Source organism: Nymphalis io, chromosome 17 (assembly GCF_905147045.1).
Source record: "Nymphalis io chromosome 17, ilAglIoxx1.1, whole genome shotgun sequence".
Lineage (NCBI taxonomy): Eukaryota > Metazoa > Arthropoda > Insecta > Lepidoptera > Nymphalidae > Nymphalis > Nymphalis io.
The window spans coordinates 9,003,830-9,029,319 of record NC_065904.1 but is presented as its reverse complement, the minus strand read 5'-3'; the positions used below and the strand labels follow the sequence as shown (position 1 = coordinate 9,029,319).

Here is a 25,490-nt window from a genome sequence, read left to right as displayed (position 1 = left end):
CTTGTCATTGAACTCGATAGGACGTTAGATCTCATCGCCAAATGGGGCTCTGATAATCTTGTTGAGTTTAATGCCAAGAAAACACAGGTATAGGTATCGCTGCGACCTTAGTCCAAGGGATTACATCGAGGCTGTTATAAAAACAGCTTCACGGAAACTCGGAGTTCTGAACAAGGTGCGGCGCTTTTTCACGCCACAACAACTGTGCCTGTTGTACAAAACACAGGTACGGTCTTGCTTGGAATATTGCTCGCACCTTTGGGATGGCTCCGCTAAGTACCTACTTGAGGCCTTGGACCGGTTGCAGCGACGTGCCGTACGCATTATTGGCGACGTAAAGGTCACAAACACCCTTGAACCTTTACGATTGCGTCGTGAGATAGCAGCACTGAGCGCTTTCTATCGACTGTATCACGGCGAGTGCTCTGAGGAATTATTCTCTCTAATTCCTGCTTCCCCCTTCCTTCTTAAGTCTACGCGAGCTGGTTCTCGATGTCACCGCCTAACTGTGACATCAATTCCATCGCGAACAGTCGCGTTTGGACTCTACTACCACTTACCATCAGGTGGAGTAGAGTCATTTGCCCTCCCGGCGATATAAAAAAAAAAAAAAAATACCACCCGGGTACCACAGGTACATGTGTGAGGCTCGCACACCTTTAAACCTAAACGAAGACATAAGGCGATGCCTGTCGTTGCCCGATCGAGTACTCTCCCCAGACTTTTAGAAGGGAGAGCCTGAAGCCAGTGGCCTGACTCTTTTTCAGATACAGCTAGCAGTCTTGCACGGTCCGTATCTGAGGTACAGTGGGACAGGAGTAAATTGTAATAGTAATTAAATAACATATCCACTCAATTCTACTATAGCACAGCTTATTAAAACATGGATAAATAAGTACAATATTTTTGAAAAAAGGTAAATAACATTTATTTTCTGTAATAAGAATATTTTTTAACAAAAGTTCGTATATTTTATTTACACTATACACTAAAGTAAAACCATGAAGAAAAATCTAGAATATCACTCAAATCTTCAACATGTAGTTCGATAAAGGTTTAATTAGACATGCAAACCAAATGGACCTTATTATGCATAACAATACAATATTTTATTTTATTAAGGACCATCAGCAGTCACCACACTTTTACATGTAATAAAAAAAAAACAAACACATTCAACTTACATAAAATGTGCGACTTTTAAAGACGGCCACAACATGCATATTAAGGTACAGTATAAACAGATTATAACATAAGCAATATTTTTTTACAATATATAAATAGTTACTATATATGTTCCCAACAATTTATTGTAAAATATATTATTCTAATTTGCCAACAGCGGTTGCTTCAACTATTGCATTTGCATTTCATTTCTCTATAACTTTCATCGGCTTAACTGACAGTTTCTTAGCGAGAGCCGCACTGGAATCCAGTTGCTGTTTCACATAGGAAACAGTTCCGCTTGAATCTGTAAGTTGTGATGCTTTTTTCTCTTTGTCACCTGGCGCTAACACTGGCAGGCTTGTATCTGCCTGAAATGAAAAATAAAATGAATTATTACAATTAATTATTGTCTCAGAAACTAGTAGTACTGTCATAACTGTCTTATGTTATTTATTTATTCACTATTTACGTGTTAATTATGTTAGAGGTACCTGTGCGGCATATCCCCTACTCACACGTAGTCTTGTGGCGTTCTGTCTGTACTAATCATAGATATTAAAATGAACCATAGACAATTTACTAGTTTTTAATGATTTACATATTCCTAACACTAGTGAGCCTCGTTTTTATTTAGTATTATCGAGCTTCATTTTTTACAGGAAAACTTAAAACGAAAATCCTTAGTCTGTAAATGAACTCCAGAATAGATTGTTTTAGTGGGAATTTTAAAACTTCCAATAGTATCGACTATTGACCGTTTTTTAATCTATACATTCTAATTAATATTATAAATTTGAAAGTGAGTTTGTTTGTTTCTTAAGCTTTCACGTCAAATACTCAATCGAACATCATTCAATTTTGCATACACATCGGTAAGGGTTGTCTACTGAAACGAAGGGTACCTAACACCTATTCTTCCCCAAATACACGCTGGATTAACCGCGTTCAGAATATTTTATAAATATTAAAAAGAGTAGTTGAACATGGCAGCATGTCTTGCGCAAATTTGAATGAAATTAATGAACATAGAAGATATTACACCGAAAAAGTTTGAAGACTTGAGTACCATAAATATATTATTATTATAAGGTGTTCAAGTTTCCAGTTATAATTTTTCTGTTAGTAAAATATCTTACCGGTTCTAATCCTCTCCAATGTCGCATACATTCTGTTAATCTGTCACCGAAACCTGGAGCGAAGTTTTCCGGGTCCACAGCTATGAAACAATGGCCCAAGTTAGCTGGACCACCTTCCCCGCTGTGGGACCACGAGCGAATCTTGTGTCCGTAGTTCGAACCTGAAAATAAGCAGTTTAAACGGTAATTGTTTTTTTTTTTGGTGGGCTCCCTGATATCTGACAGAAATATTAACGATCGTGCATTACCAATGCGCCACATACTTCGGGAACTAAGATGTTATGTCCCTTGTGCCTGTAGCTAAACTGGCTCTATCTCCATTCAAACCGACACACAACAAGTAATGCTGTTTGGTGCTAGAATATATGATGCGTGGGTGGTATCAATATGCTCTTCTCAATAATACTTAGAAATATTTTTCTTTAATGTTTACCTATACAAAATAGAAGAATTATACTTTGTATACCTGATGATATTCCACAAAACAGTTCTACCATAGCTGCGAGTCCGTATCCCTTGTATCCAGACGTATCTTCTCCTCCACCGAGTGGCATTAAGCAGCCCGTCTTGAAAGCCTTTAATAAGACAAATATATTAATTATGAATATTAGTGTAATATCTTTAAAAAAGTCTTAAGTAATCGACTAATTAACAATAGACTTACGGCCATAATAAACATTGTTTAGCAGGTGATTAAATAATGCTTTCTTCATCTTTCGAATGTCAAATCGATAATGACAGAAAGAAAGCAATCATAGTTTAACTAAACAGTCGCTAAGCAACGTTAACAAGTAAGGCAATTAATTCGTAACAGCCTGTGAATGTCCCGTTGCTGGGCTAAAGGCCTCCTCTCCCTTTTTGAGAAGGTTTGGGGCTTATTCCACCACGCTGCTCCAGTGCGGGTTGGTGGAATACACATGTGGCAGGATTTAAGTGTAATTGGACACATGCAGGTTTCCTCACGATGTTCACCGTAAAGCACGAGATGAATTATAATCACGAATTAAGCACATGAAAATTCAGTGGCGCTTGCCCGGGTTTGAACCCAATTAATGACAATGAAATTAGCCACATTCTATCTATATATGTCGAGATGGCCTAGTGGTAAGAACGCGTGAATCTTAACCGATGATCGTGGGTTCAAACCCGGGCAAGCACCACTGAATTTTCATGTGCTTAATTTGTGTTTATAATTCATCTCGTGCTTAACGGTGAAGGAAAACATCGTGAGGAAACCTACATGTGTCTAATTTCATTGAAATTCTGCCACATGTGTATTCTACCAACCCGCATTGGAGCAGCGTGGTGGAATAAGCTCCAAACCTTCTCCTCAAAAGGGAGAGGAGGCCTTAGCCCAGCAGTGGGACATTAACAGGCTGTTACTGTACTGTACTGTACTATCTATATAACCTTCAAAAAGTTAGACGCATCAACTTCGAATAAAACCGTAAGTCGGTTTTCAATATTTGCGGTTGAGATTTTATAGAACAAAACTGTGATAGTAGATTCGTTAATAATAATAATTATATAATGTTATTAAAATTGAGAACGGTACGTACCAGCTCAGCGTCTTGCGTCCCTTTACCATCGGGGTCTTGGGCCCAACCTTTTGGCAGTGGTTCGCCTTTACGCATTTGCATTTCTATCTGAAAATATACAAAAGAAAGAATAAATGAAAATAAATGAAATTGCAATAGACATAAAATATGGAACATGCACATGCTACCTTATGTAGGTACATGGAAACTTGGGAAACATAATTTTTTTTATTTGTAATATATAGGCAAACTGACAAATCTGCCTCCTGATGGTTAGAACAGCCCATTGTCAACAACATTGTCTTTATAAGAAATATCAACCAACTAAGATATTATGTCCCTTAGGCCCTTTTAGAGTTAATTTGTTTTGGTTTTTACTACTCCCAAAAATAGTAAAAACCAAAACCAATTAAATGTGCAGATGGCTTAGCAATTTGTTAGGTAAACTTCATATGAAATCCCTATTTAAAAAAAAAAATAGTTTATAGGACTTACAGAGACCAACCATAAATCTAAATATAAAAAGTACTTACCTTCCCAACAGCAACGGCCGTTGTTGCCATATCCAAATAAAAAGTTTCTCTGTCTGATCCCGGAGCAGCTACTGATAGAGGATTTGTTCCTAAGGCTGCCTGAAAAAGTAAATTATGTCGGTTACATATTATGGGTTGTAGGGTTTTGCTGACCCGCCTGGGTACCATCATCGTTTGTTCTACATTTCTGCAATTGCATTGGTATAGTACTATAATTATAAGCTATATATATGTATAGTTTGAAGGGTTTCTAAGCATGTGTAACTTCATGTTTTCGTACATACTGATGTATAATATCTACTCAGATTTTTTATTATTACTTGTTATTGTAAACCGTAAAAACTAATTCTCGGTGGTCCACCTTTTTGGATCTTGCCAATGTTGCAAGCACTAAATTATTTTACACTATATTTATTTGTCAAATGTAACTCTTATTTTTAAATCATTTTTATTTATTTTTGTTTTAAGATATAGATCTAGTATTTGTTAATTGATTAAGTCAATTATTAAATTCTGTTGCCTTTTTAATTTTTATTTTACAGTAATATAATTGTCTTCTATGCAATGTTTGTCAAAAAATGTAGTTCTTTATGTATGTTCTTTATATATAGGTAGATCTTTGTGCAAGCTCGTCTGGGTAGGTACCACCCAGTCATCAGATATTCTACCGCAAAACAGCAGTACTTGGTATTGTTGTGTTCCGGTTTGAAGGGTGTGTGAGCCAGTGTAATTACAGGCACAAGGGACATAACATCTTAGTTCCCAAGGTTGGTGGGCGCATTATCGATGTAAGCGATGGTTAACATTTCTTACAATGCCAATGTCTATGGGTGACCACTTACCATCAGGTGGACCATATGCCTGTCCGCCTTCCTATTCTATAAAAAAAAATATTAAACTTATGTTTTAATTAAGAACTGTGTGTAGTGCATAATATAGCAGTATTATTAGTAAAATACAAGAAATAAATAAATTTAAGGTTTATTTATCCTTACTCCTCCCTTCCTTCTTATTATATGATAAAAATAATCCACTATTTATGTAAAACGACTCTTATAAATATTTTCTAAGAGGTAAAGTGTATGCAGTTTTTTCATTACAGCAGTTACACAATAAAAAGAATTTTATGATTAAATCTCATCAAATTTAAGCCGTGTTAAGTTTATTATATAATATAGTTGTGTATCTTTGTTTAAATCAATTGTCCTGTTTGAGTTAGCCTTAGCGTTATCTAGTATACTTCGAACTACTGCTATCATAAAGTGAATTTATAATTCGTTGTATTCTAGTTCCGTTGTATAACTTAAACAAAATTCAATAAGTAAATTTCATAATGATCGGTTCAGTAGTTATGACCTGAAGCGTAACAAACAAACTCACTTTTGCATTGTAGCTTTGATTTTATTCCGAGACCTTGTAAGTCCAATGAATCAAATTCTCAAAACCCATTTCCAAAATAATGTGTACATTTTACTGGTGGTAGAGCTTTGTGCAAGCTCGTCTGGGTAGGTACCACCCACTCATCAGATATTCTACCGCAAAACAGCAGTACTTGGTATACTTGTGTTCCGGTTTGAAGGGTGAGTGAGCCAGTGTAATTACAGGCACAAGGGACATAACATCTTAGTTCTCAAATTTGGTGGCGCATTGGTTATGTAAGCGATGGTTAACATTTCTTACAATGACAATGTCTATGGGCGCTGGTGACCACTTACCATCAGGTGGCCCATATGCTCGTCCGCCTTCCTACTCTATAAAAAAAACCTACTAATTTATTTTTTAATTTACATAATATATTTATTTGTAAAAACTCTGTGGTTTGCTTTATTGTTAATAATTTTATGTCGTTTTTTATGGGTACAACAGTCCTACTTCGTCTCACTATGTTTGTTTAATTTACATATTATATTTATTTATTGGATTTATAATAAAACTTGGTGTAATTACAGCTTATTATATACTTAGATAGCACATATAATTCAATTTCTGAAAATGGTAGTCATAAATAATATTTAAGACAATTCACCGTCTCACCTTTTTACTTCTCGTGGGGGCGAGTAGCGGCGACGTGTTTGTGAACGCCATCCCGATAAAACCCTTGTCTGCGGCTTTCTTAGACCAGTAGCCAGCCATGCCGTTGTGATTTGAACCTGGTAACAATTGTACATGCAGTACAGTTGAACTTAAGGAAAGTTAGTTACTCCCTGGTCTATAATAATACTTAAAAAATATAAAATTTTATATTGCTGTGTTCCGGTTTCTGTATTTATTTTATATGTGAGTGGTTTGGGAACAATAAAAGAGTATCTCATTCCAATCGAAGAACGGGTTTATGTAACCTTAGATTTACATATTCCATACGATTTGCTAATAATTTTGCTATATTGCCCACTACAAACCGTTTTATGTAACATATATATTAATATACTATTCCGATTTAATTTTATTCCCAAAAGCAATTTCGCCGCCATTAAAACAGCTATTTTTTCACGAATCAGTAATAAATATAATAGATATTTCAAGGCCTCAGACCAAAGATATCGCGTTAATTCCATGTCAAAGTGGTTTATTTATCTTTAATCCTCCCGTGTTTGGAATAGTCTCTATCTATCCACACATAATTAAAATACTCTGGTAAAAGCAATAATGTTAAGTGGTAATTTCTTTCCGCGTTATCGCCAATCGTAAATATTTACAGCTACAATCACTTTATTACCGCTTATGTTCATTAAAATTAGCTTTGTATGATTTTTATCGTCATTTTTCATAATGAGCCGAGACGGCGCTATGTCCAAAACACGTGATCTTAACCTAAGATTGTGAGTTCAAGCCCTGAATTTTCATGTGCTTTATTTGTGAGATGTATTCGGCGATGAAGGAAAACATCGTGAGGAAACCCACATGTGTCCGATTAAAATCTGTCACATGAAGCAGCGTGGTGGAATAAGCGCCTGTTTAAAAAGTTGACGAACATGTCTGTTTGTCCTGAGTCTGGGTGTAATTATCTATATAATTTTTGTATTTGCAAAAGAAAAATAGTATATGTATTATATCAGTTGTCTGGTTTCCATAGTACAAGCACTGTACAAGCTTAATTTTGGATCAAATGGCCGTGTGTGAAAAAATGTCCCAGGATATTATTACTAGTTTTTTTTGTTCTTAATTCAAATCATTTTTAATTTCCGGTTGATACTCGAAATAACTGTTTTGGTAATCAACGTTCCATTCGATTGTATTGCTAATGTAGATTATACAAACGGTAATAATAGGATCACATTTGATTGAGGATAATTTAAATAGTTACATGATTGCGAGAAATGAAACACACAATGCCATAATAACAGACCTAGATATAATTCTATATAATCGGGTAATTTAATAGCAGTTACGAGGAAAACATTGTATTATATTATTGTGACAGCAATTTAATGTTAAGTAATCGAAAACTGTCCTTCTGGTAAAGGTTTTATTTATTTATTTATTCATTAATACTTTATTGCACACGCGTTACAAACATTTAGTAGCATATAATAGCAAGTAGAACATATAATATGCAAAGGCTCTTACTGGTGGTAGGGCTTTGTGCAAGCTCGTCTGGGTAGGTACCACCCATTCATCAGATATCCTACCGCAAAACAGCAGTACTTGGTATTGTTGTGTTACGGTTTGAAGGGTGATTGAGCCAGTGTAATTACAGGCACAAGGGACATAAAATCTTAGTTCCCAAGGTTGGTGGCGCATTGGATATGTAAGCGATGGTTGACATTTCTTACAATGCCAATGTCTAAGAGCGTTGGTGACCACTTACCATCAGGTGGCCCATATGCTCGTCCGCCTTCCTATTCTATAAAAAAAAAAGGCGGCCTCACTTATAGTGATCTCTTCCAGGCAACCTCTGTTTTATCTGACCGCGTATTTAGAAGGAGCGAATGTTATACAAGGGAAGTACATTCTTATTAATGATGACAATATTCTCCAGGAATGAAATAATAACAAACTGTGCGGAACATATAACAGTGGAAAAGTAAAAACGAGAGAGCACATATGTCTAGTTCCCCCAGCATCCAATACGATGGGTACAACACGACCGGAAAAAGTTTAAGTTCAGAATCAAACTATACGTACTTTTTACGGGAGAATACCTTGATAGAAAACATACTCGACACAGGGTGTTGCCTATGGCAGTTTTGGACGCGTATCTATAATATACATAACAGCCGAGAGGCAAGAACGCGTGAATCTTTATCGATGATCGTGGGTTCGAGCCCGGGCAAGCACCACTGAATTTTGCTTTACGGTGAAGGAAAACGTCGTAAAGAAACCTGCATGTATTTAATTTCACTGAAATTCTGCCACATGTGCATTCCACCAAACCGCATTGAAGCGGTGTGGTGGAATAAGCTCCAAACCTTCTCCTCAAAAAGGGAGAGGAGGCCTTAGCGAAGCAGTGGGACATTCACAGGCTGTTACCTATCTACAATATATAGTCTTTCGGCGAAGATAACAATATAGCAAATGAATTATTGCAATCAATGCAAACAATCAGAATATGATTAATTTTCTCATCTGCTTATTTTATATTATATTTAGGCAGACGGGCAGACGAGCCACTTAATGTTAAGTGGTTACAACAAATGTTAACCATCCATGGCATCACCAGTGTGCTACCAACCTTGTGAAGTAAGATATCGTGTCCTTTGCGCCTTTAGTTACATTGGCTAACTCGCCGTACAACACAACAATAGTAAGTATTGCTTTTAGTTGGTAGAAAACGTGATAAAAGAGTGGTCCCAGCCGGTTCTACCCAGCCGGTTTTGCACAAAGCGAATTTACCATAAACCAAAAACCGTAAAAAAAGCAGGTCACGATTAAAGTTCCACTAATTTTGCTCACCTTTTACGGTCACCCATCCAACGCCGGTTTGTTTCGCCTTGTTTATAGCTACATCCATCGCGAAGTGGCTCACGGTAGCTCCTAGCACATTGTTGGCGTCCACCCACGCTGTCGATGCATTTTCTTTCAAAATCTTTGGCTGATTGTTTGGTTTGCATGCTCCGGATATGATATCGTTGACGTAAAATTCTAAAATTACAACATACATAAATATTAAAATAACAAACAATTATCATTTATTTATTTAAAATTTTGAATTAATTAATGTGTTAATATCAATGTCAAAGGTCAAAAATTTTATAAGTTATTTAGAATGATAGTTGTAACGTTGTTTTTAATTCAAGGCGTATCTTCAATATACGATGTGCCTGCTGACCGATTTCGGACACGCCGGCTCATTGTAGACTAGGTAGCGCGTGACATATTATAGTGCACAAGTGTGTGCAAATACAGGCACTGTACTGAAAACACGCGCGCAAAGGCGCTGGCGCGCGCAAAAACTAGCGGGCAATCAAAGTATGATGAAGGTAACTAGTACAGTCGACATAGGATGGCGCGCTAAGCTCGCGCGTAACTCAACTCTTATCGAAACGCCGAAAAAAACAATGTAATGGACAGAATATAATGTATAAAATCCTAAAGATATAGAAGACAAAATATAAATGAATAATTTAAAAAATAATAGGTTTCGGTACCCAATCTGTTAAGTCCATGGCTTGGATGTCCCACTCTATCCGCCTCAATGAGCAGCTCAGCCTGCTGCTGTGCTGCTTTAGCTGCAGCTCCGACGGCTTTTAAGCAATCCGTCATAAATCTAAGAGCATCTGCTGTCGCTACCTTGCCCATTGCGGTACTGAAATTAAATAATTTTATTTATTGCACAAAATTGTCTGTTTAAATATTGAACATTTAAGGAGGATTACTATAATCAGTAATAAACATTACCATTTATATAATTTTTTTTTTTAATTTTTAGAGTAATTGTGGAACTTGTGGTCTATGGTCTAATCATCACTATTTTTTATACGTTATTATATATATAGGTAGGCGGACGAGCAACTGCGCTACATAGTCATTGGCATTGTAAAAAATGTTAACCATAGCTTACAACGCCAATGCGCCACCAACCCTGGGAACCAAAATGTTATGTCCCTTGTGCCTGTAATTACACTGGCTCACTCACCCTTCAAACCGAAATACAAAACCGATTACTGTTGTTTTACGGTATGATATCTAACATTATACATTAATTGTATGTATAATTATATTTTTACGTACTATAGTGTCACGAGATAATATGGAACCGTTTATTATTGTTTCAACTGTAATTGTTTAGTTGAAACGAATAAACTTGAGAAAGTTATTTACATGACATACTTTTATAGTCTACCCACATTTTTGTTCACAATAATGTCATTTCAAAAATATGTTAAATATTATATTAAGTAGACAAAACTAAATTATAATAGTATTACATTTTATTCTTTTGGTTTTAATTTCAAAGTTTGATTCGGTTGTTTATTATATCTAACTGCTGTCTGCTGATACAAGCGAAGGTAACATTTTGAAGTGCGAAATTTAAGGTGAGCTTATCTTTTTTTTAAATAGTTTATAATTAGAATATTTATCAACAGCTTAAAGTAGTTTATTAAAGTACTTGCTGTAATTTGTACTTAGTATATAGGTACATACATATGGAAAATTCTGAAAAAATTATAATTCGTTTTAGTTCATCGCTAAATTATAATTTTTCGATATGTTTTAAATAAAATAACGGCATGTAAATGTTCAATTCAAAAAGAGGCATTAGCCTCTTCTCCGTTCGAGAAGCAGGGAAATAAAAGATAAACTTAATTAAGCATATCAAAATTCAGTGGATTCGAGTATTCAGTTGATTATAAAACAACACCTGATATGTTCTAACCAGTGGGTACGTATATTTTATATAAAAATACTAGCTGTTCCTCATCACGCGACACATAGTTTTTTCCGTAATTTTCGTTTATTTATAGTATATTTTTTAATTACGTATTTATTTTCTGTATTTCTAACTAATATTATATACGCGGAAGTTTATTTATTTTTTACGCTTTTATCTGAATGTCTCGTCAGATCATCATGAAATTTTGCATACGTGTTGTTCCTTACGATACAAAAAAGATAACAGACTATCTAGCATCCCCTCTCCTATCCTCACACGGGGCACAGCCGCGGGCAACTTATATATATTAGTTATGATACTATACTATCACACTTGACAGGAATCGATCGCCTCAGTCTATTTCATGCTTTAAAAATTGGAATTCTCACTGCTGGGCATAGCCCTCTTATTAAGGAGGATATAGGTACTTTAATTCACGCTGGTCCAATGCGGGGATAATTACATATCAATTGTCTATGCTAGATATTTCCTACTTCTCATAAATAACAAGTCAACCGGCTAATACACGTAATGTGAGTAGACTATACATAACTATACACTCAAATTAGTACTATATAATCAAATTAGTATTCTATGATTGTTATTATAGAAGTAAATAATAATATATAATATGTATCCCTTTGATTATACACGTATTATATATAATAAGTTCATCGTCGATTATTTTCGGTTTACAAAGGAATGTATTTGAGAACATATATTCCAATCTTAGACTTATTCAATTCTAGTACTAATATGTAAACCAAGTCGAGGGCGTAATAAAGTAAATAAATATACATCAATATTGTACCTATATTATAATAATGTAAGTTAAGGAAATGCCAATACTTCCCGCTAAATAACCTTCAGATGTAAAAAGCAAAATAATTTATCATATGCATATAAAATGCTATCAATAATTCTTATTTCCAATGGGCCAATAGTGGATTATTTTAATTTATATCCACTAAAATATTTTATTTCAAATATCGAACATGCGATTTTTAAACATGAAAAAGTGTAATATTATTTGGTATAGATTTGTTCACGATAGTTTTTTCCCGAAACTCCAGCTAAAGTTAGCAGGATACTAAACATTTAACTTTATTTCTTAAAATTGTTTCAAATTAATCTTGTAACCTAAAACATTTTTTCCAATGTTAAAAAATACTTACCGAAATTAAAACAAAACAAGGCTTGTAAACAAGTTACACGATACAGATAATATATTTTAAAAATAATGTCACTGTGACACGTGTACTTTACAGACCTTTGTGTGACAAACTGCGCTCTGGGCTCTGGGTGACCGGTAAAATTACGTTAGACATTTGATTAGATACTCACAAGGTGAATGTAATTTTAATGAGTAGTTACTTTATTGTTTTGTATATAATATTCATTATATTGAACGGATGGCTGCAATGACCGATAACGTGAGTGGAATAGATTATAGAATTAGTAATAATAATTGATAATTGCAAATATTTTAACTTTCCTTATAGTTATTAGGTATTATTAAATATGCACAATGTTCAAAGACTTCATTATTTTTATGTTTGATCAATTTATATTGTTAATATATAAATTGCAGTAAAATAAAAAAAAGATTCAACAAATATATTTTTTGATTAGATTCGTCAATTAAGTTAATTTCAATGACCACAGATATTTGGATGTATTAATAGGTTTTAACATTAAATATATAATTAGTAATACATAAGTAATAAGCGACAACACGTTTTATTTTAGCTACAAAATAATATATATATATATATATATATATATATATATATATATATATATATATATATATATATATATTACTAGTGAACAAAGACACAATTGCAACAGCAACTTGTTTTTTTTGACAATAAAAATCGATAAATGAAATGTAATGTGTTGTTTATTTATCAAATAAAACGGTAATATGACACATTAAAATGCAGCCATTTACTAAACAAATATGTAAGTGACTTTCTTAGCTAAGAAGTGATAGTCTATGTTTGCTAAGAATTATCTGTAGTTATTAAATTTTAAACACAAAGGAAAAAATTATGTTAGATAGTTTGATTTAATTTTGACATATTATAAAATTGATTAAAATATTATTTATCATAAAAACTATAAATAAAATATATAGATAAATGAAAAACAAGACTGACTGGACAAAGCCGAAGGATTTAGATTGACAGTCGGGCAGCACTGGGTACTAGGTTGTTTCGTGCAAACTCGCTAGATGTCACTAGCTTTCAGCAGAATAAAAGTGACATGGTATTAAGCTATTAAGATGATTTAAGAATTAATATAATATATACTCACTGATATTTAGATGTCATTGTATTCGTTTTTATTTTTTTTAATTTAGGCGATCTAAATGTTTTATTCTATGTTCATTGTTTTTAAAATTGGAGACGTTAAGGGTGTGAGGGAAAGTTTATGCATATTCATAAATTTAGTCACATTTTTTTATTAAAAGTTATAATTATAATATTTTATTAATAACTAAACTAGTATTACATACATACAGCGAGTAGTAGGAACCACCGCTACTAAAATTTCGTGACATTATTCAACAACCCGTAGTTCAATAGTTCAACAACACAGGTGGTATAAGTAGTTTATTATTAAATATATATCATATAATTATTTAAAATAGACAAACATTAGTCACTTTTCATCACCGCTTATAGACATTATGGTACTGTAAGAAATATTAACCATCCTCCCTTCACCTCACGCACCCTTCAAACCGGAAAACGAAGATATATGTATTAAATATAGTTTATTTAAATACTAAAAAAAAAGCTTAAATCAACATTCCTGTTCCAAAATATTTTTTAAGCAAACAATGTAGATGAATTTAACGAAGATGTGTTTTTCACATTTAGAAAAAAAGTTTGTTTGACATTCACCATAAGACGGTATTTTTTGAGACCATCTAGCCCAAGAATCTAATGCCAAACTATAAACCGAGGGGTACGAAACTATAAACCAATAGGAAAAAAATATACATTAAAAAGTATAATAGTAAGTATAGTAGTAATAAAAGTATATGTATTGTAGTTATAGTAATCTCCCGTAATCTCGGGAGTCAAATACTCAATAATAGGAAGGCTCATCTACGGCATCAAATTTGATGGTGATTACGTCAAATAGCATCATACTTATTAAATTTAGCAACATAGCTTTTTCACTTCTTAATTACTTAACCGACCATTATGAAATTTTCCATACACGTTGTTGAAGGGTCAAAGGGTACTTCCCCTTATCTCCTGACACGTGGGCAAAGCCGCGGGCGGAAACTAAATAACAAATCTGATTCTTAGAGCCTGTCGAACTTATATATATTTATAATAATAATGTACTTCAGACCGATTTCGGCCACGGCGGCCAATCTCAAGAGAGATTAGCCAACTACGCAGGAGATATTACAGTGCACAAGTGTGTGCGCAAACACAGGTGCACTCTCTATTCCCTAACTCTAATATTCCGATGGGACGGCAATCCGACACTACCGGAAAGAGTTCAGGCGCAAGACCAACGGCTTTACGTGCTTTCCGAAGCACGGGAGTAAGCTCATTTCCAACTTCCAGACTCCGGGCTGCTAGTGAGAATTTTCTGACAGAAAAACCCAATAACTTTTTATTGGCCCGACCTGGGAATTGAACCCAGGACTTCCGGGTCTGCGGCTTTACATCAAGCCACTAGACCAACGAGGCAGTTAAAAATGGGTAAAGTAGTTAGTTAAAAGTAGCATGGGGAGGGGAGGAGTGGGGAGATACCGGTCTTTGACCGGAGGGCTGGTTTAAGCCTCCGCGGATCTGGATATGTCCTTATCTTTAAGATGTCATATTGTATGGACTTCAAAGTAATGAGAAGAAGGTGATAAAAAAAATATACAATTTTTAAATATTTATATTTTAGTATCAAAATAAGGTATTATAACATTACTCTACTGTGATAACAGCGGATAAAGAGTTGTAAAAACATAGTATCTGTAAACGACCGACCAAATAAAGTGGAATATTTTGTTGCGGAATTCATTTTTCGCTTAGAATATCAGAAAACATATAGTTTTATATATATCATTCTTACTCTTTGTAAACTCAAAAATTGTGTTGTATATGTCAATATTGCTCTTAATAATATTAGTACTTATAGATTAGGTACATGTACATTGACATTGTTAGTTAATATTTCTTAATTTCTTACAGTACAAACGTCTATCAACGGTGGTGACCTCTTACCATCATTTGGAGTAATTGACTGTCTATCTACAAAAATTAAGCCCGTTCTTTGTGCCAATAAAATATTAAAAATATTTTATAACTTAATTTTTGTTATATACTTTTATTGCTATGAATTATATACCAGTTGAGTTTATCAAGTTGTAACATAAAAGTTCAACGATTAAAGAGTTCCCTTGTTGTTTTACGAGACTGCGGTTGTTCAAGTTGTTTGTTAATCATATAACGTTGGTGTATTTTACGTGTTGAACCCCCAGCAATAAAAATGGTGATGAAATCTTTAATTAATTAATAATAAAGTCTCTAATTACGCTGATTGTGTTCTCGAATATTGTAAGTATTACATTACTGTTTAATATTTTACAAAGAAATGCTTGTGTTACGCATTTCACCAGTATGATTCAACCACGGTGACCAATGGTCTCTCAGTAAGAACAGTACAGTTGTAAGATTCCGATCAACTAACACTACCGTCCTGCACTACCTATGCTTGGCTTAATTTACACATTTGTTGCTAAGTTTATCATTAAATAATCAAACATCAGCATTTCCGATTACTTAGCCTTAATTAAGTACATTTTACTGTAACTCAATGGGTGTATCTTAACTTTTTTGAAAAATGAACAAAAGAGTTGTTTATTTCGATATAAATAATTCGAAATATTTCTCTCTTTTGTCTTTGTTATTTATTACGCAAATGAACAACTGTGTGTAAAATTATTTTATCTTAATTAAACTAATTTTCACTAGACAATTTGATAAGAATTTAATTATATATTTTATCACAGTCTTAGTAAATTGTTTTAATTAAATATGTTTAATATAGAAGCGATCTCGAAGAGAGTTTACTAGTAGGTAACTATAAAGAGCCGAGATGGCCCAGTGGTAAGAACATGTGAATCTTAACCGATGATCGTGGGTTCAAACCCGGGCAAGCACCACTGAATTTTCATGTGCTTAATTTGTGATTATAATTCATCTCGTGCTTTACGGTGAAGGAAAACATCGTGAGGAAACCTGCATGTGTCTAATTTCACTGAAATTCTGCCACATGTGTATTCCACCAACCCGCATTGGAGCAGCGTGGTGGAATAAGCTCCAAACCTTCTCCTCAAAAAGAGGAGAGGAGGCCTTTAGCCCAGCAGTGGGACATTCACAGGCTGTTACGGTACGGTTACGGTAACTATAAAAAGTAATATATCATTCAAACAATATGTAATTCAAATACATATTAAGTACTCATTCAAAACTGCCTAAACGATAAAAGTTTTTGGGCATATTTGTGGGGTACAAACAATTGAGTATATCATAATTATTATTTAACAGTAAGAGTAACAGCCTGTAAATGTCCCACTGCTGGGCTAAGCTTCCTCTCCCTTTTTGAGGAGAAGGTTTGGAGCTTATTCCACCACGCTGCTCCAATGCGGGTTGTGGAATACACATGTGGCAGAATTTCGATGAAATTAGACACATGCAGGTTTCCTCACGATGTTTTCCTTCACCGAAAAGCATGAGATGAATTATAAACAGAAATCAAGCACATGAAAATTCAGAGGTACTTGCCCGGGTTTGAACTTACGTTCATCGGTTAAGATTCACGCGTTCTTACCACTAGGCCATCTCGACTATTATTATTTAGTAATACCTCATTATTTTGAATATATATAAAGGCTGTGTAATTGTTGCCTTATTATGTCGGTATATTTGAATATAAATTTGTTAGTAGTTCAGTCGTTAAGCTTAGTAATCTTAGTGATATTAGCAGAAAAAAGTTAATTACGAATTTTGTAATTATTATAAATCAACCGCAACGATTTTCAAATGTCCATTACAAAGAATTTCAATGCTAAACTAGAAAAAATAATTGAAAAAAGTTTTTGTAAAGAAACCGAATTTTACCGTCTGTTTGTGAAGATAAGATATAAGAGGTAAGCTATTTGTTCTAAGAATCAGTTTGTCTGCAGCTAGTGCCGAAGGTTGAATAACAGGCGGTACGTTCTTATTAGCGTTGTTTGTACAATCAATTATTTATGCTTTTTTTCAATTAAGATAAACAAAAGATCTTAATTTTCAAGTACCTATGTAATGAAATATATTCAGACGAGATATCCGAGTATCTCTCGTCTGAATATATACGACGTGGATTAAGAGAATTGTTGTTTAAATTATATGCCAACCATAAACAGTTTTTCATGTATTTTGAGGTAATAATAAATAATTTCATGCACCATGCGAGGAAACCACACAATCGTACATGTACATCCACCTAGTCGCTTTCAAGACGTGGGTAGTGGATAAATTACAAACGAATTCCATAAATGGAGAATATTTGTCCAGCTGTAATACATTTTCTGGATGTTATTATTTCGATTATTGTTAATAGTGATCATGCCGGAAGTGGAAGTGAAAGAGGTCAAACGGTTCATGGTGGACAGTCTGGTGGCGGCAGGAGCGCCCTTGACAGAGGCGGAGGCTCATGCTGATTTACTTCTTCATGCGGATACTGTTGGGCATTTCAGTCATGGATTAAATAGGCTTGGTAATATTTTAAGCTATACTATATTTTAAGAAAACAAGTGAACAAGATTTTTAGCTTACTACTCTCCAAAATATAAGATAATACATTTTTATCTTATATTTTGGAGAGTAGTAAGCTAAAAATCGTATAACTCAAATCGTTATTATATTATATGATGTATGTTAGTTTAATATTATTAAATATAAATGCTTCATAAAATATAAATTTACTTATATATGAGTATCCCAGTTTTGCCAATGAGAAACGGGGTATAAATGTACCTTGTATCAGTCACTCACTGGTGGAACCTTTTTACTAGAAAACGAAGGTTTTCTTAATCGTCTATGTGTATTGGTATGTGCACCACGGTCACCACGTACCATCTGGTGGCCCATTTGCCCGTCCACAGACAAAGTATATTTATTATAATTTTTTCATCTATCGAGATTCTGAAGTGTGCAAAATGACAACTTTTTTAGTTTTCTGGTGGTAGGACTTTGTGCTAGGTCGCCTAGATAGGTACCACCCACTCATCAGATATTCTACCGCAAAACAGCAGTACTTGGTATTGTTGTGTTCCGGTTTGAAGGGTGAGTGAGCCAGTGTAATTACAGGCGCAAGGGATATAACATCTTAGTTCTCAAGGTTGGTGGCGCAATGGCTATGTAAGCGATGGTTGACATTCTTATAATGCCAATGTCTATGGGCGTTGGTGACCACTTACCATCAGGTGGCCCATATGCCTTCCGCCTTCCTATTATATAAAAAAATCGTGATTTAGAGTAAGATAGAGGAGATAAAATCGGTGTCTTTAAACACATTAATAATATAACTACACGTCACTCCTGCAGTGATAAAGTTGGAAGTGACATAGGGTGCTTTCCACCGCTGCCCGGATACTGCCTCTGATTGCAAGATGTGTTGGCCGTTTTAAAAACACACTATCTTCAACACACTAGGTAGTGATATATTTTTTATTTATATTTCAGAATTGTATATAAATGACCTCAAATCTGGAGTATGTAATGCTAAAGCGAAGCCAGTTATACTAAAGGAAACAATAGCGACAGCTTGGGTCGATGGATGTGATGGACTTGGTGCTACGGTCGGTAATTTCTGCATGGATCTGGCAATTAATAAGGCCAAAGAATGTGGCGTTGGATGGGTCGCCGTTAAACGTAAGCATGTTTGATGAAGTGGTTACTGTTTTGAGTTAAAGACAGTTGCTAATAACCTGATGCTCTCTAGTGTACACAAAATGAGGTGGAATCCGTGGAATCAAATAGTTTATTCGTTGCAGACAACGGCTAGCTTACAGGTGGTAGGGCTTTGTATAAGCTGACCACCCACTCATCAAATATTCTACCGTAATTACACTGTTCCGGTTGGAAGAGTGAGTGAGTCAGTGTAATTACAAAAACAGGGACATAACATCTTAGTTCCCAAGGTTGGTGGCGCATTGGTGATTTAAGCGATGGTTAACATTTCTTACAATGGTAATGTCTATGGGCGTTGGTGACCATATGCTCGTCTGCCTGCCTATTCTATAAATATATATATAAAGTAATTGATAATGGTTAAGTATATAATATGATATGATATACTCACAGAATATTTACATTTTATTTTACTTATGCTTATCATCGCGATCCATTCATATATTTACACACTTGAAACTTAAAACAAAAACAAACAAAAACGACACTTAATGCACTAGATGTAATCCTTTAATGTAAACCTTTTCGTTATCATAAAGGGATGCTTTTGTACACCGTGTCGGGTCATTTGATTGATAACAATGATTTATTTTAATGGTAGGTTGTAATCATTACGGTATGGCTGGATACTGGGCGTTGAAAGCAGAGAAAGAGGGCCTTATTGGCATGTCTTTTACTAACTCTGCAGCAATTATGGTGCCAACGAGAGCTAAAAAGGTAAAACGATTTAGCAATAAACGTAAAATTAATTACAAGATAAGTAAAACGTACAAATAAATTACGTGCTATACTTTAAAGGCTTAACTCGTAAACGTTTTTAAGCGGGTGTTTAGTTAAAATCTATTTTGACTTTTTCTTTCATTATTAATTTCAAAATCGAAACAAGAAGACAAAACATTTTTCAACTGTTCGTCCTCGAAACAACATTTGTAGGAAATGCTGTATATGTTTATGATTTTCTTTATTAGAGTGCAAATGGAACTAACCCAATCGCAATGGCTGCACCAGCGACGGGAGGCGATTCTATCGTCGTCGATATGGCCACAACCACAGCTGCCATGGGAAAGGTATAAATCCAACCTTTTGATTGGTCAAATTTGAGGAAAAAAATTCTGTCTTATACCATTTGGCATTGATATTGGGAGAAATGTTGATCGATCAATCAAATCTATCATATTTAGATAAAAGGTCAGGTTTCCATTAATATCACTCATAAAATATAATATTTCTGAGCTTTCTAAATTTATGTAGATTCCTAGTATATTTTAGTTTATTTCATTAATCACTTATTTCGTATTTATTCCGATTCTTGAGGTCCTACAGTGATTGAAAACATAGTAGTTTTTAGGTCTAATCAAGAGTTTTTAATCACAAAAGTTTCACGAAAACTGGTTTAGTAGCTTTTGCGTGATGCTCCAATAACAAAATAATAAACAGTTTTTTCAAAAGCAAAATTTTATTTTTAGGTTGAAGTTCAAATCCATAAAGGAGAACCAATACCAGAAGGTTGGGCTTTAGGACCAGATGGCAAGACAACTACGAATGCGCAAGTGGTAACCTTAAATATATATTTCATATTATTATTTTTTAAATATTTATATATTATTAATTGCAATCCAATAAATAATTATCGGTAAAGGAGCGATTTTACCAGACAACCAGGTAGATGAGTCATTGTAATGAAAACTCAGAATTTTAGTTAACTATGATGGAGTTGATTAGTTAATCCAGAAGTAAAAAGGACTTTGCATTCTGACCGATTTAGACGACGGCGATGGCGTTCATCCTCAAAAGACTAGCAAACTGCGCGGGACGTGTGAATACAGTGTGCGAATACAGACGCACTCTCTACTTTCTCACTCTTATAATCCGATGGGACTGCGCGACCAGCTTTTCGTGCTTTCCGAGTTACTGTAGTTTAAATACTACCGATTTCCAGATTCATCGGCTTCTACTTGGAAGTTATCGAGCTAAAAACCATTAACTTTTTAATGGCCCGACCCGTGATTTGAGCTTTTTGACTTTCTTTTCGCTTTCGAAATATTATAGTATAATCTACATACACCTATTCATTTTTCCGATGTATGTTATACATATTTATAAGTGACACGGGTTTTAACCGTGATTACGGGTATTTTTTATTTTGACCGACATGTTGATATTATTGCATGTACCGTTGTCAGGGGCTAGCAACATAAATTCAGTATTTTTTTCATATATTTGCACAAATTATGCACAAGTGCAAATTTCTTCCAGTCAATGCAGCTAAAAAAACAAATTGATTAGAATATAAGTTATGATTACGTGACATAATTACAAAAGTGTAACTGCCTAAGTGATATAATTTAGATAGATGCAGAAGTCCTGCATTCTGACGATATTGTGGTATAAATATAGACAGTAACTTATGAATGAAATAAGTATAATATTTTTTAAATCTTTATTTTATAAGTTTAGCAAAGACATTTAAAAACACATTGCTATAATATTTTACAGGCGTTTAACACAGGTCGACTTCTACCTTTGGGTGGTTTTGAAAAGACAAGTGGTTATAAAGGATTTGGTCTCAGTGCAATGGTAGAAGTCTTCTGTAGTGGACTTTCTGGTAAGTTGTAAAGATAGGTTGTAATAGTTGATATTTAAAATTATTGCAAGATGTGAAAGGCGCAATTTTTATTTACTTTTGTTTTTGGATTATTAACTTTTGACAGATTAGAGTAAAAAAATCGTTATTTAAAATTAGGTTCCCGGGCTACTCACAACGTCCCACTATGGACTTACAACCAGACCGAATCCCCAAACCTCGGGCAGTGCTTCGTGGCTATAGACCCGGGGTGCTTCGCGCCAGGCTTCGAAGAGAGAATAGCGGACTGTCTCCAGCACTGGAGGAATATGGAGCCGGTCAGTAATTATTGTATATGGGTACATATATGATAGTTTTGTATGTATGTAAGCCGTTTTTTATATTTATTCATAATTAGTAGACAGACTGGAAAATGTCATTAGAGGTTACCACCAGCCATAAGCATTGACCGTGTAAGAAATATTTACTAATCGTTTGCAACGCCAATGCGCCACCAACCTTGGGAATTTCTATCAAGTTGATATATATTGTATAATACATAGGTACATCAATATTATATAATTCTAATAAATGTTTGATTCTGTAATTTTTTAAGGTGCTTCAAGAATTAAAATTTACTCTTAGGTCGCGATTTAGCTGGAGTGTTACAAATCTTAATTAACGTAGAAAACATTCATAGAAAAAGTGACCTTTTTATATTATAGGCAGGCGGACGAGCACATGGTAAGTGGTCACCAACGCCTATAGACATTGTCATTGTAAGAAATGTTAACCATCGCTTGCATCGCCAATGCGCCACCAACCTTGGGAACTAAGATGTGATGACCTTTGTGACCCTTCAAACCGGAACACACCAAGTACTGCTGTTTTGCGGTAGAATATCTGATGAGTGGGTGGTACCTACCCAGACGAGCTTGTACAAAGCCTTACCACCAGTAAATAGTATTATTAAACAAACAAAGTAAATTATAAATGTAGGTTAACGACTTAAACATGTCCTGTTACATGAAACCGTTTGCCAAAGTAAAATTAAAATATGATAAATGTCAACTTTCTTTTGGCTTCGGTTCAAGACATACTTAAACATGTCTTTTCATTTCTACATCCGCGAAATGACGTGACTTCAATTGTAAAGGTTTCAAAGACAATGTTTCCATGTTGAATTGTTAAATTGTTTTAAAAACGGAATTATTTAACGAATTACTGGCTGGCTTGGCTGAACCTTGAACATCGATTTCCTGGTGTTTGCGGATAATTATATAACATAATAATACGTAATTTGGTTTTTAGAAAAAATAATAATACGATGTTGTGGTTTAATTTAGTTTTTTTTTAATTTACATAATACGTCATCAACAGAAGGCAATGCGAAAATTGGTTTAATTTATTGTGTTATTCCATAGCATAACATTGGTGAAGTATATTATATGTATATCTATATATGTATTCTCAGTACAAATGAATATAACGTTTTTCAGGTTGATCCTTCTCTCCCAGTGTTAGCTCCAGGTGATAAAGAAAAGGCTAACGCTGACGCTACAATAAAAAGAGGAACAATAATTTATCCTCAACCTCAAGTGGACTCTTATAAGCGAATGGCAGAGAGAATTGGTATTCGACCTTTGGAAGTTTATGGACAATAGTTAAAATAAAGCATAAACCTAAGGTATTGATGATAAAGCGACATAACACTAATCAGTACAAATTGATTTTCATTTCGTTAGTACTGTCTATATAAAAAAAAAAATGAAAAAAGATTTTCAACCTACCGTAATTAATATGTATACAAACCACGATTATGTTATGTCTTTTTAAATAATGCAATGTTTTTCAATAGTCATGGCTTCGTATGGCCAATGTTTTGACTACTTTTGCTTAATAAATTATATTCCTCTACATAAATCCTTTTTTATTTAAACACTTTAGATTGCTTATCTGTAAACATTTAGAGGAAAGGGAGTGAAGAATTCTGCTATCTTTTCATTAGAAGTTAAATTAATTTGTCAATCACCGTGTAAAAAAAATACATACACGTTCGTTCATAAAGAACATTCATGAGAGCTTAAAATATCTGTCAATCAAATAATAATGTAACCCTTAAAGTTTATATGAATACTTAAAAACATGTTCCTTTGTTTTAATGCTAATATACACGATGTTGGTCAGGCGCCAAATCTGTAACGAGTTCATTCCGGGTTGCAAGGTTGAATTGTTAGAACGCGACATAGTTTAATAATTCCTTTACGGTTTGACTCATATCTAAAGTAATATAAACTATAAAAGGATAAAATATTTAATGTAACAGTTCCAAAGACATTGAAAATATTTCTATTCACTTTGATTTCAATTTTATTTTTTATTAAATTACAATTTTAATTGCCTTGATTTTTTTCGGTTTTCTTGTTGTTGTGTCCCATTTGTCTTCCTTGGTGTTATTAAACTTAGTGCGCCAAAATCCCTCATTTCCTAATTACTTAGGCTAATCTCGATAATATTCGGTCACCCTGTCTAAGATGAGGGTCATCTCTATTGTACCATTACAGTCCAGAATCTTCATATAAATAATTTATTTTTAGCTTGTATTTCTTTCAAAACATCAAATTTTTTGAGTACAAAAATTGATATCGTGTTGTTCATTTTAATTTCAAAACATATAAACAAAAGTCAGGTCTTATTACACTCAAATGACCACATCCCTGTCACATTAACCAATAAAAGGTTTTTTGAAAAGTTCAAAAGGATTTACGAATAATTCATTGTGACACGGTCCTAATTTTACAGACCGAATAATGCAATATGTAAAATAAACATTACGTTATTTATATGCAAAGTATAATTTAATATTTTTTAACGACACGTGATTGCTTTTGTATATTTATAATTTTTTACAAACAAAATACGACCATTGCGCACATGTCACAGTTTTCGTACGGAGAGGTCGACACGCTAATAAAGTACAAAAGCCGGCTGACAATAAATCTGTTAAAAATATATTGTATGAGACTTCGCCGTGGGACGCGGGCGATTTGTGCTAAGTAAACATTGCTCATGATTAAGTTACCATCAAACCATCCGCCAGCAGTGAATTACCAAATCATTGCCAATAAAATCAGAATTTATCATATAAATATTTAAATTAAGCGAAATTGAAATAAACACGTAATTTTTTAAATACTTTATGTTATATGTACTTACGTAGTGTTGCTATTTTTTTACAAATGTATCCTGAATGTAATGTAAATTCATAAAAAAATTACTAAACTACATGAATCGCGGCCGCGAACTTTAGATGCGATTCGCGCTTGGTCTCTGCCCGATAAATATGGTCCTCTAGACTTGCAACACGGTAACTTGCAATGCTCTCTTCACTCCCGATCGGACTAAAATCCAATAACGAACGGGGAGTGCAGAGTCAAGAAACTATATATTTTTAGATAATTTATTTATTATACATAATGTATTATATTTTTATAAACCTACTTGCGTTTCACGGCTTTTGTACCGAGTATTTATTTATATATTAAAACTAGCTGAACGTCCCGACTTCGTAGGAACGGGTAAAATAAGGATTTATAGGGTAAAATAATGATTTACTTTGATAAGGAATTAACTGTGTGACAATTAAACTAGAATTAAACAGTTGTCACTTTTGTTTCCCTTTTTTGAACAATAAAAATGGTTACAGTAAGTTTTCTATAAAAGAGTTTAATGCCACCGTGGACTATAACATTATTAT

At 34.0% G+C, this 25,490-nt stretch overlaps 2 protein-coding genes across 4 annotated transcripts; one reads left to right on the top strand and one right to left on the bottom strand.

Moving 5' to 3' along the window:
* Window positions 1-960: 960 nt before the first annotated feature.
* Window positions 961-12,507, bottom strand: LOC126774790 (uncharacterized oxidoreductase YjmC). 2 transcript variants are annotated; one of them, XM_050496346.1, is made up of 9 exons: window positions 12,364-12,507; window positions 9,963-10,120; window positions 9,268-9,456; window positions 6,409-6,524; window positions 4,375-4,473; window positions 3,863-3,949; window positions 2,770-2,878; window positions 2,304-2,464; window positions 961-1,535 (listed from the first exon to the last, which is right to left on the bottom strand). In XM_050496346.1, the coding sequence occupies exons 2-9, from the start codon at window positions 10,111-10,113 to the stop codon at window positions 1,371-1,373; spliced, it is 1,077 nt and encodes a 358-aa protein (XP_050352303.1). In that variant the 5' UTR covers window positions 10,114-10,120; window positions 12,364-12,507; the 3' UTR covers window positions 961-1,370. The 2 variants fall into 2 exon arrangements, with proteins under 2 accessions (XP_050352303.1, XP_050352302.1); XM_050496345.1 differs by lacking the exon at window positions 12,364-12,507 and adding an exon at window positions 10,546-10,563.
* A 3,108-nt stretch (window positions 12,508-15,615) lies between these two features.
* Window positions 15,616-23,459, top strand: LOC126774791 ((2R)-3-sulfolactate dehydrogenase (NADP(+))-like). 2 transcript variants are annotated; one of them, XM_050496347.1, is made up of 9 exons: window positions 15,616-15,768; window positions 17,819-17,974; window positions 18,943-19,131; window positions 19,772-19,887; window positions 20,139-20,237; window positions 20,637-20,723; window positions 21,667-21,775; window positions 21,914-22,071; window positions 23,233-23,459. In XM_050496347.1, exons 2-9 carry the CDS (start codon window positions 17,824-17,826, stop codon window positions 23,395-23,397), a joined length of 1,074 nt encoding a protein of 357 aa, XP_050352304.1. In that variant the 5' UTR covers window positions 15,616-15,768; window positions 17,819-17,823; the 3' UTR covers window positions 23,398-23,459. The 2 variants fall into 2 exon arrangements, with proteins under 2 accessions (XP_050352304.1, XP_050352305.1); XM_050496348.1 differs by lacking the exon at window positions 15,616-15,768 and adding an exon at window positions 17,332-17,426.
* Window positions 23,460-25,490: the final 2,031 nt, after the last annotated feature.

What these genes read in the sequence shown, in the direction of transcription:
- LOC126774790 (XM_050496346.1), bottom strand. Translation starts at nt 10,113, where the DNA reads ATGGGCAAGGTAGCGACAGCAGATGCTCTTAGATTTATGACGGATTGC. An exon ending in CCATGGACTTAACAGATTGG is followed by an intron (nt 9,457 to 9,962) that starts GTACCGAAACCT and finishes TTGTAATTTTAG; the next exon opens with AATTTTACGTCAACGATATC. An exon ending in TGGATGGGTGACCGTAAAAG is followed by an intron (nt 6,525 to 9,267) that starts GTGAGCAAAATT and finishes AATTGTTACCAG; the next exon opens with GTTCAAATCACAACGGCATG.
- LOC126774791 (XM_050496347.1), top strand. Translation starts at nt 17,824, where the DNA reads ATGCCGGAAGTGGAAGTGAAAGAGGTCAAACGGTTCATGGTGGACAGT. An exon ending in TGCCAACGAGAGCTAAAAAG is followed by an intron (nt 19,888 to 20,138) that starts GTAAAACGATTT and finishes TTTCTTTATTAG; the next exon opens with AGTGCAAATGGAACTAACCC. An exon ending in ACTGGAGGAATATGGAGCCG is followed by an intron (nt 22,072 to 23,232) that starts GTCAGTAATTAT and finishes AACGTTTTTCAG; the next exon opens with GTTGATCCTTCTCTCCCAGT.